The 14,926-nt window shown below is 41.6% G+C and overlaps 1 protein-coding gene across 1 annotated transcript in view; it reads right to left on the bottom strand.

The window, feature by feature from the left end:
• Nucleotides 1-14,926, bottom strand: part of STXBP5L (syntaxin binding protein 5 like) — a 418,796-nt gene that overhangs the window by 193,755 nt on the left and 210,115 nt on the right. The window contains exon 5 of the mRNA XM_029912782.1: nucleotides 2,848-2,982. Within this exon, the coding sequence (XP_029768642.1) occupies nucleotides 2,848-2,982 (135 nt within the window). The remainder of the gene's footprint in view (nucleotides 1-2,847; nucleotides 2,983-14,926) is intronic.

A 14,926-nucleotide genomic window follows, 5' to 3' on the forward strand; every position in this document is an offset into this window, starting at 1 on the left:
CGGGGAGAAGCATCCCTCACCGCTGGCCCCAGCGCAGACCTGCCTCAGCTGGGAGAGATGAGCCCCTCCCTCAGCCCAGCCCAGCCCAGCCCCGCCGGAGCTGCTGTGGCCGGGGAGAGGGGCCCCAGCCCTGAGCTGCTGCGGCGAGAGAGGGCTCGGGGGAGTCATCTCTCCCCACCGCAGCCCCAGGGCAGCCTGCACCCCAAACCCCTCATCCCTGGCTGCACCCCAGAGCCCACACCCCAATCCTCTGCCCCAGCCCTGAGCACCCTCCCGCATCCCAAACCCCTCATCCCTGGCCCCACCCCAGATCCCACACACTCCTGTACCCCAACCCTCTGCCCCAGCCATGAGCCCCCTCCCACACACTAAACCCCTCATCCCCAGGCCCACCCCAGAGCCCACACCCCCAGCCAGAGCCCTCATCCCCCCACACCCCAACCCTTTGCCCCAGCCCTGGGCTCCCTCTCACACTCTGAACCCCTTGGCCCCACCCTCACCACATGAATTTTGTTATGTGCACCAATATGAAGGTGATGTGTCACACACCTCCATATTGGTGCAAATAACAAAATTAATTCAGCACATGGACGTAAAAAATTAGAGGGAACACTGGCCACCGGTGCCTGGATCATGGCCCTGTTCCCCCGCCCCTCACCTCCTTCCATGGCCCTGCCCGTGCTTCCAACCCCAAGCCCCCACCCCCCCTCCGCCTCTTCCCCCAAGGGCTCACCCACCATTCGCTCCTCTCCACCCACTCACGGCTGGTAAAAAGTGGGAGGGCATAGCCTTCCCACTTTTAAAATTGATGGGGCCACAGTTCCCTGACTCCTCCCCTGCCTGTTCTGGCGCCCCTGCAGATATAAAGCTGAGTTGCTCCAGCATCAGCATAGCAGGAGGAGGAGTCCCACAGCTGGGCCAGCCAGTGAGAGGTAGAACCTGTAGCACCCATCACCAATGGAGAAAGAGTCTTCTAGAGATTACAGCTTCTGCCTCTCGCTTTTTTCCTGCCTTAAGGGCAAGTGATGGCGGGGAGGGGGTGGAGAGGAGCGAGCAGCAGGCAGGGCCTCAGGAAAGAGGCGGGGCTGGGCCCTGGTCTGAGCATTGGTGGGCCCCTCCCACTTCTAGGGAGCTTCTGGTGCCCCTGCTCTCAGACTGCAAAGGCGGCGGCGGCAGGCTGGTGCAGTGCGCCTTCAAGGCAGGGTTGACAAACAGGTTTCTACCAGATAAAGGATGTATGTTCACCTGCCTACATTGTTTCACATTAAATTAAGCATTATAAGACAAGACAATGCATACGTTTGCATACGAAGTCAACATGAGGAAATAAAGTCACCATGAAGTCAGCACACTGGGGAATAAGCCCCAGGTGGTCATCCTGACCACTGGAGACAAAATAATGAATTTTGGGGGATATAAGGAGAAGGCAAAAGGACCCCTCTTTATCTTTCATCAAGGTAGTGCTTTAACATTCATAAAAGAGGGATGCCAGCCACGTTGGCTGGAGATGCTGGGAGATGAGAGAAACTACTTTAGACAAGGGTTTAACCTGTTTAGTGCAGATTCTGGGAAGTGTGTTAAAATTTTGCTTTATATGCAACTTTTCTGTGTTTCATTATTATTCTTACTCACTATCTCTTAAATCTTAGCCTTTGGTAATAATCTTTTGATTGTTTTCACTATAAATGTGCTGTGATGTTATATAGGAAGTGATCCTCAGTTGAATCAAACAAGCTAGTGTGTACACTCTCGTTTGGGGATAGCAAACCTGGTATTTCTGTGAGTAGCCAGTGACAGGAGCTTGATATCACAGGGGAATGCTTCAAAGGAGTTCGGGGATTGGGGTGCACCAACTGTCTCACTGGAGACAGGGATGGTAACAAAGTGACCCCACAGTCCAGGTCACCCGAAGAATGCATCACACCCTCTCTCCATTTCACAAACGTCATAGGTAAACTGAGGTAACCTCTGAGGGGGATGGCATTTAGAAGCCATAGCATTCATGGTCATGGACAATACATTCTGGCTGTGACCTCCCCTACAACTTGGACCAGGGGGAAAAAATTCTCCAGCAAGCTGTATAGTCCAATAGGCTCCATTCATCTTTTCAGGTTGTGGCCTTAATCTAGAGCTGTGGTTTTCAACTTGGGGTCCACAGACCACTTGGGGTCTGCAGATTATGTCAAAGATTTCCAAAGGGGCCCACACCTCCATTCAAAATTTTTTAGGGATCCGCAAATGAAGAAAAGTTGAAAACCACTGGTCTAGAGGATCTGGTGATCAAATTTTGCCAACCTGTATGTTCAATGAAAAAGTTGGGTCCAGAGGATGTTCACTGAGTTTGTGGGATCTATGACTCTCTGTATTTTATTTAGTATTTCAAGCAAATATATTTATTCAGTTAATGACATAGGGTCCCAAACAAATTAAATTAATGGAGATATCCTATCTCCTAGAACTGGAAGGGACCTTGAAAGGTCATCGAATCCAGCCCCCTGCCTTCACTAGCAGGACCAAGTACTGATTTTGCCCCGATCCCTAAGTGGCCCCCTCAAGGATTGAACTCACAACCCTGGGTGTAGCAGGCCAATGCTCAAACCACTGAGCTATCCCTCACCCCATATCTCTTTTTAAAAGATTACATGATAACACTATAATATACCTAGAAACTGAATTTCCTTGAAAAATTCTCGTGATGAATCACAATCAGTACTGCACCAAAATGTTCCTTAAAACAGGAGACTACAAAATAATTCTAGTGATTGGTTATAACCAAGTAATTATCTCAGCAAAGAATCTGAAAAGAACTGCCAGCAATGTGAAAGTGATAGAAAAGTCCACACTTACAGTTCTATTGCCTTGTTCCACATGATTACGTATCCAGAAAGAATGAAGGACTCAATATTTACAATATGTGTATTTCCCCTCTCTGTTCCAACGTAGAGCCATTTACTTTGGAAAGGTAGATGGCAGTAAGTAATCCTGTAAGGGAAAAAGTATCTCACTTAAAGTTGTACCAACAATCATATTTCCAACAAGTTTTCTTTTGAAATAGTTGTCCCTTCTGTTTTCCTAAGGCCAAAGTAGCTTGGGCACAGTTCCCAATATGTGATCTGTGGAGCTGTCACAGCCCGTGGTGCTGGCTCCTCCTTTTTTCCAGCTGATTCTACAGGTGTCCAAACTCTTCCTAGTGAAGACACTGGGAACAAGGAGGAGGAGCCATTCTACCTACCTCTAATAGGGTCAGGAAAGAGGAGCCATCTTAATGTGCTTAGTGCAATCCTGAATGGGAGGGGGTAGACACAGGATAATTTCTTTATGAATATGTGGGCCACACTATGAAAAGTCTGAGAACCGTTGAGCTAGAGATTCCGATTTTCTTCTTTACAAAAAGCTATTTTTCCAGTTCAGTACACAGGCATTAATGAGACATAAGCATGTTTAATGTTTTGTACAAAGGAAATGTAACATTACTATTCACACAAAGAAGTGTTCACTTTATTAGCTCTTAATCAGTCTAGAGGGTATGGAGCCGATAAAGCATTACCAAGTGCAGTCAAGCAGAGATATGATTTATACTCTCACTCCCACATTCATACCATAGCCCAGTGCTATATCATTTAGGAAAAATCTCATGATGGTCTCTTGTGATAAGATACAACAATTTTCATAAAGATGATGAATGAATAGAGTCAATTTTTTTGACATTACAATATTTACATTACATTAAAAAGAGAACCACATGAGATATGTAGACTATTTGCAGCTCAAATCTAATTATATCTATACTGCCTACATAGACTGAAACTCTATCTGATCCAACAGTATATTCTAGCACTCAGGAGGTTTGTCTTTATTAAAAGCACATACTTTGCCTGGTATGCAATACTTTATTACTTTATTATATTTGTCATTCATTTGATTCCAAAAGCAAATATTTCTAGCTTTGAGATTAATTTAGCCATCAACTCCAACATGTATTTTTATCCTGAGTTATTTTTTTAAATGATGACATACACTATTAAAGAATATACATATTTCAAGTTTATGTTTTTATGAAGTATCAATCTTTTTGCCCTGCTTTATAAGGGAATGATAGCTTCCTTCCAGCAATCTTACCTCGTCAAATATGGTAAGGTTACTTAAGTCCTTTGTGTCTAAAAATATTCACAACCTCCTAAACTAAAGGAAGTGTTTCACTTGGAAACTAATTTCACTTATTTATCTGCAGTTATGAGGGACATTTAGCAAGCCATATTCTTTTTCTCCTGACCCCACACAGTACTTTGAATGACTCTGCAGTTTTAAGGCTATATAATCATATGATCAAAACATTTTATGCAGAATACACTCAAATGAATAATTTTACTTCTTCCATTTATATTGATCCAGGTTTAAGGCAGCTAAGTAATGCAACCCTGAAATCCTCAGTCAGGGTGTTCATCCATGATCGGAGGATCAGGATAAGTCTATGCATCATTTCAGTTTTATTTTGATGATTCGAGCGGGACATGGGCCTTGTTCCAGCCCCCTGCACAGGGACAAATTTTACCCTTACAGACTCAATTATGTCAATGGCAAAGATCCCATTAACTTCTGTGGGAGCAGGGCTTTAGGGACAGATTTTTAAAATAGCTTCCAATTTTGCAACGACAGTTTAGCATCTGCAAAGAAAAGTGCCCACTACAGATATCTAAGTGAGAGTGAAATCAGGTAGTCTGACAGCTAACAGGAGCATTTATATCTACAAATATTTGTGGGTGCAAAAATGGAGACCGCTTTTTAAAATCAGACCTTTAGTGCAATTTTAGAAAGTATGTACATATACTTATACTCTGTGTGTGTGTGTGTGTGTGTGTGTGTATATATATATATATATATTTCACTTCTGTTTACTGTTTTGGCTTCATACAAAGATAGTGATGCAATTCAAAAAGTAATATAAAATTAAGTTAAGAGACGCTAACGTAATTGTTTTGTTTATTGAATGATTTATTAAGCACCCATCTTAACACAAAAATTTAAATTAACAGCTAAATCACATGGACACAAATTCAGACAATGTCAACTTTAAAAAACAAATCTGACCAACCAACCATGTCTGCTCCCTATCAGATGACAAAAATCCCTGCTGAACAGATATGTCTGAGATTGAGGAAATGCTGTAACTTGGAAATCACAGTCCATCACCACTGTTCTGGTGCATCCATATACTGTGAGAGTTAAAGCTACAAGCTGTTCTGGGGACTTTGACGTAGCATTATTGGAAACAAATAACTTCAAAAATGGCATAAAAGCAGACCAAAGGAGCCCATCCTATTACTCTTGTGTTTATATTGATACATGTTCCACTTAAGTTCCTTAGGGTCACTTAGCCAACGACGGTCCTTTACGAGACTCATGAGTGTCCATCAGACATTAGACTGCTACATTTGTTACATTTTCAAAGGCACCAAACTTCCTTTCTTCCTCTACACCAGTGATTTTCAACCTGTGGCCCGCGGACCCCTGGGAGTCTGCAGACTATGTCTAAGATTTCCAAAGGGGTCTGCACCTCCATTAAAAAATTTTTAGGGGTCTGCAAATGAAAAGGTTGAACATAACTGCTCTACATTAATGGTTTACCAAGGAGAAGACATGCTGAACCACCATGGCACTGATGCACTTGGTCATCAAAGAAGCAAAACAACCTGAGATAAAGGGTCCTTCACATATAGGGATTGGAGCCCCAAAATGAACTAAAATATATAATGTGAATGCATTGTTAGGCTTCTACACAACAAGCAAAGCACTTTCAACATTATAATGAACTGTCCTGTCTAGTGCACTCCAATTGCCTGAAGTTCATTACTTTTTTTTGGTTATAAAAATTAAATGAAAACTCACTTTATAGTGTTATACTTGAAGTTCTAAATGTTATGAAATATATTAACTTCAATTCAAGGCTTACACATTAGAAACAAACCTCAGGTTCATAATGAAGAAATTTCATTTCAGCAAAACACTATCGCTATGCAATAAGCTTGTAAAAATAGGTATAATGAACTGTGTTATAAAAACTATATTAAATAACATTGGAGAAGTAGATATCTATTTAATAGTGTTATAAGACAATGTAAAAGGGAACTTTTTTGCTTTCTGAATGTGCCTTGTTGACACAGCTTTCAAAGGTTGTAAAAAATCAAAAAGTTGATTTGTGTCTTATCTACACTGGATTCTTGGTCTGTGTAGATAACAGGGCAAAGCAAACCAGACAAATGTGCGATTTTCTAGCCAGATGTAGACCTGCCTAGTAAAACAGACTAGGGACGATGAACACTGACTGAAAGGAGCTAGCCAACCAGTAGAATCATAGAATCATAGAATATCAGGGTTGGAAGGGACCTCAGGAGGTCATCTAGTCCAACCGCCCTGCTCAAAGCAGGACCAATCCCCAACTAATTCCAAGGCTACAATAAGCTTATAAGATAGGATAAGACAAACGTAAGTAACGATGAAATACATGAAAGCAATGAAAAGACAGCTGGACTGAGTAAGTAGGAGGATAGTAAGAGCTTTAAAAAAAGATAGCGAAGGAGGTACCAATTAGAGTTTTAGCAGAATAAGTAAAAATGTATCAGTTATAAGGATTTTGGGTTAGTGTATATGAAAATATATTTAGAATAGAATGTTTATAGATGAGGTACTTTTAATAATCTGCACCTTCATCATGTTACAAGAAAAGGTATAAAGGATGTTTGTTTAACAAAGGGGGTACGGAGCAGCACAGGACTTATACCAGATTGGACCAGCATGAAACTGATGATGACAGAAACAGCCCTACCAGCGCCCCAGGACTGAGTAACTGATCATTACGCTATCCTGCTCTATCTGCTTTACTTATGCTTTATACTTGATTGAGATGGTAGTATATTGTCCTAAAACTTTCTTATTAAAGCTTCAAACTAGTTAGGATTAGTAACTGGCATGGACCGTGTTTTTCATCCAACAAAAACTCTTCAATAAAACACAGTACATTCTTATATATTGTGCTTCAGCTTGTGAAAGAAAGGCATCCTCCCATTAATCACACGTCCCACAATCAAATGAAGATGTATTTTGATGCCTGTGCAAGTAATCAAGGCCAACAGAGAAAAAATAGTGCTCATAATAATGAAAATAGGATCATGATGATTTTATGAAAATGTGAAACACTTTTGCCTATAACAATCTGCTTCATTAAGCTACATGAGTGAACTGGCAAAGAACTTGATCTTTTGAGCTGCTGAGAATCTGCCGAGTCCCAGCAATTCCCACTAAAGTCAATGGGAATTGTAGGTGTTTAGCACATGCTCCACACATTCCTTGGATCAGGTCCAAAGGTTGTACAACAGCTGAAATGGAATGCCATTTTCAATGGGCATCATTAGGACAGTAAAAACCCATGGATTGAATGTGGGATATCTTGAAAGGAATTTCTATGCCTCTTATTCCAGTGCAATACGTTTTACTAGTCTTTCAAGGCATCCAAAACTGAATAGGGTGTTAAAATGGTATGGACAGGGGAATGGAATACTTGTGACCAACCTGTGTATAGGGATGTCCCTGCCAGACTCTGCTTTGTCCATGGAGCTATGCAAACAAGGCAGCATGGCAAATGCTCACTGCAGATAAGTCCATGCAACTGCTATTCTCTAGAGGCTGTTGATTAATCGCAGTTAACTCACGCAATTAACTCAAAAAATTAATCGTGATTAAAAAAATTAATCGCAGTTCTAATCACATTGTTAAACAATAGAATACCAATTGAAATTTATTAAATATTTTTGGATGTTTTTCTACATTTTCAAATATATTGGTTTCAATTACAACACAGAATACAAAGTGTACAGTGCTCACTTTATATTATTATTTTTATTACAAATATTTGCACTACAAGGATGATAAACAAAATACAGTATTTTTCAATTCACCTCCTACAAGTACGGTAGTGCAATCTCTTTATTGTGAAAGTGCAACTTATAACTGCACTCAAAAACAAAACAATACAAAACTTTAGAGCCTACATGTCCACTCAGTCCTACTTCTCGTTCAGCCAATCACTAAGACAAACAAGTTTGTTTACATTTACGAGAGATAATGCTGTCCACTTCTTGTTTACAATGTCACTATAAAGTGAGAACAGGTGTTCACATGGGACTTTTGCAGCCGGCATTGCAAGGTATTTACGTGCCAGATATACTAAACATTTGTATGCCCCTTCATGCTTCAGCCACCATTCCAGAGGACATACTTCCATGCTGATGACGCTCATTAAAAAAATAATTTGCTAATTACATTTGTGACTGAACTCCTTGGGGGAGAACTGTATGTCTCTAGCTCTATTTTACCCGCATTCTGCCATATATTTCATGTTATAGTAGTCTCGGATGATGACTCAGCACATGTTGTTCATTTTAAGAACACTTTCGCTGCAGATTTGACAAAACGCAAAGAAGGTACCAATGTGAGATTTCTAAAGATAGTTACAGCACTCACCCAAGGTTTAAGAATCTGAAGTGCTTTCCAAAATCTGAGAGGGACGAGGTGTCGAGCATGCTTTCAGAAGTTTTAAAAGCAACATTCCGGTGCGGAAACTACAGAACCTGAACCACCAAAAAAGAAAATCAACCTTCTGCTGGTGGCATCTGATTCAGATGATGAAAATGAACATGCGTCAGTCTGCACTGCTTTGGATTGTTATCGAGCAGAACCCGTCATCAGCATGGACGCATGTCCTCTGGAATGGTGGTTGAAGCATGAAGGGACATATGAATCTTTAGCGCATCTGGCATGTAAATATCTTGCAACGCTAGCTACAATAGTGCCATGAGAATGCCTGTTCTCATTTTCAGGTGACATTGTAAACAAGAAGCGGGTACCATTATCTCCTGCAAATGTAAACAAACTTGTTTGTCTGAGTGATTTGGCTGAATAAGAAGTAGGACTGAGTGGACTTGTAGGTTCTGAAGTTTTACATTGTTTTATTTTGAATGGAGGTTTTTTTGTACATAATTCTACATTTGTAAGTTCAACTTTCATGATAAAGAGATTGCACTAAAGTACTTGTATTAGGTTAGTTGAAAAATACTATTTCTTTTGTTTTTTATAAATAATAATAAATATTAAAAAATAAATAGAAAGTGAACACTGTACACTTTGTATTCTGTGTTATAACTGAAATAAATATATTTGAAAATGTAGAAAATATCCAAAAATATTTAAATAAATGGTATTCTATTATTGTTTAACAGTGCAATTAATCGCACAATTAATTTTTTTAATCGCTTTACAGCCCTACTATTTTCCAATATCATATGCTCCTAAAGATGTTCAAAGATACTTATAGATTTCAGTGACAAGCCATTCTTTCAGACCTTCTCCAGCACACGCAGCAAACAGTGCCAGAGTGACTCCCTCACACACCTTCTCTCCCATCAAGTCATCGCATACTTCAGGCATATCCTGTTGTTTTTATTTTCTGCTAACCACAGGATAAAGGATTAGGGTCACTTCCCAAAGCCTCACTTTAAAGGACCAGAACCAGGAAAAAGTAATGATTGTGCTGTTGAAAATAAAAGAAAAGAAAAAGAAAAGAGTATTTCCATATGACATATCCAGTATATGCTCCATGACTTACCTGCTGTGATTCGGTGTTACTAAGCATAATGTTAGCCAAAGAATTCCCTGAACACAGGCCATGTCTAGACTAGGAAAACAGGTCATGTTTTAAAACATGTTAGTGACCATGGGTTAACCCTAGGCTTCCCTTATGGTAACGCGCCACCATCCAACATGTTTTTAAACACAACTTACCTGGTATATATTAAAATCCTGTTTAAAACTGTGTTGGTTAAAATGTGTAAGCTACAATATTTTAAAACACAACTGATTTTTCTAGTTTATACATGGCCACAGGTGTGTGCGCCACGTACACACACAGGCTGGGGAGCCCCAAAAGAGCTGAGCGTAAAGGTCTGAGAGACCTGAGCTTGACCTTATTTTAAATACACCCATGCAAATTTCCTTCATGCTCAGGGCTTGGTGGAGTAGGTACATATCAGCATATGCAAATTGAGAATTTAAATATAGAAACCATGCCTGTGTACCCAGAAGCAAGCGGAGTAAAAGGGGCCTGAGAAGCGGGCAAACCCACAGGATGGTGGCAAGTCGAGGTGAAGGGATAATATCACAGAAGGTGAGAGGAAGCCCAAATACACAGACTCACTTGACACCATAACTACCATGGCTTCATCGCTGGAATGGTACACTACTGAGCAAGCACTCAAAAACCCTCTCTCACAGCATAAAACAGCAGTGCTGGGGTTAACCTGTAAAACAGCTAACTGGTATGGGAGGTAATGGCTTACCCATACTTCTGTCTGCTTAGCTAGGGCTAGTCTACACTGGCAATGCTAAAGCACTAAAAAAACCCACCTCTACCTGGTGCACTATCTACACTGGCGCTTTACAGTGCTGAAACTTGCTGCGCTCAGGGGTGTGTTTTTTCACACCCCTGAGCGAGAAAGCTGCAGCGCTGTAAATTGCCAGTGTAGACAAGCCCCTAGTCTGCCTTGACGTTCATCTCCCCTTTGATGTGCACTGCAACTAGATAGGAAACTTTGCTGTGCTTGGGACTGCAGAATTTCATTTTCTTTCTGAAATAGGCCAACCATGGAAGCTCTGGACAACATGCTGTCATGGCCAGAATCCATGTGACTTTCATGGAAGCATAGGCTGTGGCTTCCTCTGGGCCCTGGGGGTGCTCAACCCCCCGCTCTGCCCCGGGCCCCACCCCACCCCCCCTCCCCTCTTCTGGCCCCTGCTCCACCCCCATATGTTCCCCCCTACTCTTCCCCCAAGTCTCCACCCCCACCCCACTTCTTCCCGTCCAGTTCCGCCCCCTCCCCTAAGCATGCCCTATCCCCACTCCTCCCCCTTTCTCCCAAAGCCTCCCGCACACCACGAAACAGCTGACTGCGGTGGGCAGTAGGCGCTGGGAGGGAGGGAGAGGAGTTGATTAGCGGGGCCGCCAGTGGACGGGAGGCACTGGGGAGAAGGGGAGAGCTGGCTGCCAGTGGGTGCTAAACACCCACAAATTTTTTTCCTTGGGTGCTCCAGCCCTGGAGCACCCATGGAGTCAGTGCCTATGCATGGAAGGAACAGTTCCAACCAGGAGATGATTTGCTCTCTCTCTGGCTCCTCTCTCTCTCCTTATATCCAGGGGAAGGGAGCTGGGGTGACTCCTCCCAAACTGGGTGGTGAGGGGGAAATGGCTTTCTGTTCCCAAAGAAAGCTGCACCTCTCATAAGACACTTGATAATGGAGTTGAAGCAGGAGACAGACCTTTTCTTATGTCTTTAGCTTTATCGGCACAGCTCTCTCCTTGGCGCCAGCAGTGACATCAGACATTTAAATACCTCAGAAAGGGAAATGGAGCAGAGAGGGGAAAACATTCCAAAAAGCAGACACAGCCCTGGGACATAACTGGAAATGAGACAAATTATTAAGCCAAATTGTGATTCAGAAATGTGTGTGGGCTCTTTACATTGTGTGCAGTCAGGGAGGACCTACTGAACACCTGTACTACCTCTGACACCGCTAACATTGAAGAAATCTTTTGGATCCCTTGGGCACTTCTGAAAATGCTGTTTGGGAACTGATATCTGAGCCCTTGCCTTTGAACTACCCATATGGAATGCTTGTCCTATTCAGAGAGCATAGGTGTGCTCAAAAAACAGCTCTGAAAATCCCCTGGGTGCTCAATCCGAACTTGACCACCTAGATTGTGCCAAAATGGCTATTTGCAGCCAGAGTCAGAATTAGCAACAGAAACCAGATCTCCGAAGTCCATGTCCTCTACACTAACTACATGACTAGATAGTGCGGTTACTGGGTTTAGAAGTGAGCGTAAGGCAGGTTCTGAGGGAGCTTTTTTATTTCTTTTGGTGCCCCTCTGTTTTGCTGGTATAATAAGCTTTTGCTATTTGAGTTTCAATGGGGAGTTGATATTAATTTTTAAATTGTAGTGTCCATGTGAAGCAGAAATATGAAGAGAATGAGACAGGTTGTTTGTGGCAATGAGCAGATAATGAGGAGGTTGTTGCTTGAGCAGTTCATTAAAGGATAAATTAGCACTGAGTGGTTTCAGAGCGAGTCCCAGCCACAACCAACCATCCTTGTTTGATGAGAAATTTACAGCAACATGAAGCAAAAGGGTGGTAGTCAGAGACAGAAAACACTGGGAAGTATCAGAGACTTCCCTAAACATCCAGATTAGTATTGTTACCCTGAAAGATGTTAATGACTGCCATCAAGTGGCTCTTTGATCTATAGACAATCAGAGACCTGATTAAAGCCAATGGGTGTGCTAAACTACCTTCTTTCAGCTCAATGGAAGAAGCAGTTAAGCCCCTTTGTGTAGTGATAGCAAGAAACAATAGGAAGCTACCGCCCAAGACACATGGCAAAGCTAGAGCAAAACTCTATGTCTACACACTGCACTTTCATCAGTAAAATTCTGTCAGTCAGGGATGTGAAAAAAAACACACCTCAGACTGACAAAAGTTTTACTGATGAAAAGTGCCAGTGTTGACAGTGCTATATTGGCGGGAGATACTCTCCCACTGACAAAGGTACCGTGCTTCATTGGGGGTGGTTTTATTTTGTCGGCAAGAGAGCTCTCTCCTGCTGACAAAGAGCAGCTACACTGCGTACCTTACAGCAGCATTCCTGTAGCGGCACAGCTGTGCTGCTGTCAAGTGCGCAGTGTAGACAGCCTAAATTGTGTGGTCTGAGGGGTTTCCCTGGGACTGGTTGCAAATGCTAGGGCTAGAGAATTGTTTAGCAAGTGGTGTGTGTTAGAGAAGAAAGCCAGCTGACAGTGAGAGAAGCAGTTGTAAATGGGACCCTGAGAGGGAGCAGAGAGACCAGCACTCTTTGGGCACAGAACTCACTGGAGGGGCATGCTTGGGATATCTGAGCAAGGAAACTGCCTATTATTGTGTGTTCCTATTACACTGGGGGAAACAGGACTTTCAGTACATTCTTTCTTCAGATTGCAAATAAGATTGCACCAAAGAAATACCTGACTCATATAGTCAGTTTCTCCTTTTAATGGAAACAAACATGCAAGGCTCTAAACACTGCCAACCCACTTAGGACAATGGTATCTTCCATCTCGGTGCTAGAGTGCAATTAGGACAGACATGAAGGAAGAGGTTGACTCCAGCCAGCTTGCACGGTCTGTGGCACAGGAAAGGAGCTGTAACTGTATTAAGCATTTGACTTAATTATCTCTGTTGGCCTCAGAGGTTTGGTAAAAGAAAATGTGGAGGGAGAAAGACAAGATTGTCCAGGATGAACAGAGTATTCTGCTAGGGTGGAGGAGAAAAAGCAGTGTTATAATAAAGTATAATAAAGATGGTTGTAAAAGAAGGACTAAATTTCTTTAATCAAAATCAGCAGTGCAGATCTGCTCCCTGGTATATCATTGTCGGACCTTCTGACTTTAGTAATGATTTTCTTTTTAGTGCCTTTTACTCCTGCTAGTCCAACAGAACCCACATGTCACTGTGCATCATCCACACAGTTGTTTATCAAATTTCCATCAGTTATACCGATGCAAATGACAGATGCACAGGTATCACTGTGGGCCTAATTTGGCCTTCGGGACCTTTAATTGGGGTAATGACATATGAGAAGGAAGGAATTCAGCATGACTCTGGCTGGCAGTTAGGAAAACATCTTTTACCCTGTAAACTCAGTAAATTTGATCTGGAGTGACTGAAAGGCAGCAAATGTAATTTCACATTTCTGTTTATACAGAGGCTCATTTCAACTTCACTTTAAAGCAGTTTAAATGAATGATTATCTGCAGTAAAATGCAGAATGTTGATCTGCTGGATATTTATATATTTCAAGTAGGGATTTATGCCAGATGTTCATGTCTGTGTTCGGAAAAGCAGATCTCCAAAAACAGGTCGATAGGGGAGACATTTGTGCAATATCTTCACAACAAAGCAAATTTTCGTTTCCAAGTCTTACCACTTTTGAGATACAAGCTGAGGAAAACATTTCAAAATTTTCTAAAACGTTAATTATTCAAATTCCCGTATCTCAGAATTGGCAGAATCAATTCAGATCAAATTTGAATAATAATAAAAAAAAATCTCCTGTCTCCCCCACCCTAGAATCACAGGCCCATCTGGAATCAGAAAGGACAATTCCTGAAAGGGATCAAATTTCCAGTTTATAATGAAAGGTGTTTACTATAACCTTAAATATGGAATGGCTTGCAGCTGTCCACAATAAATGTACAATCAGTAACTACAGGATCAGAGGAACAAATTAAGGTTCAAGAGCAACATATGCATGCCAGAATTTGGAATGGAATTAAGAAAGGATTCTACATCTTGAAAGTTTGGGGGAGGTTGGTTGTTTTTTGCACTGATCTGTAAACTCAGATTACTACACATGTAACTTAATATTTTTTCAAACAAATTTGAGGAAAAGAAATCAAATGTCTGAATCAGAGTTACTAGCAAACTTGGCAGACTGCAAATGAACAGAACTTGTTCTAGAGACTGACCATTTTTCTTCAGCTGTGTTTGAGTAAGAATACTGTGTGAATTGATTTTCATTTAAATTGTGAAAAAAAATGTTTATTATTATTAATGTGATATTTTCTTCTTACACTGTGAGTGAACACTGATTTTTTTTATTAAAGTTAATTGCTTTTCTTTTGTTTGTTTCTTTTTGAGTGCTTATATCTGAGGGTGGAAGAACTTCCGCAGACTTGTACACAGGCTACTGCAATACATAATTAACACTGCTAAGAGGATAACAAAAGCCCTGTAGAATATCAGAGGGGTAGCCGTGTTAGTCTGAATCTGTAAAAAGCAACAGA

Source organism: Terrapene carolina, unplaced genomic scaffold (assembly GCF_002925995.2).
Source record: "Terrapene carolina triunguis isolate 2854851 unplaced genomic scaffold, T_m_triunguis-2.0 Scaffold242, whole genome shotgun sequence".
Lineage (NCBI taxonomy): Eukaryota > Metazoa > Chordata > Testudines > Emydidae > Terrapene > Terrapene triunguis.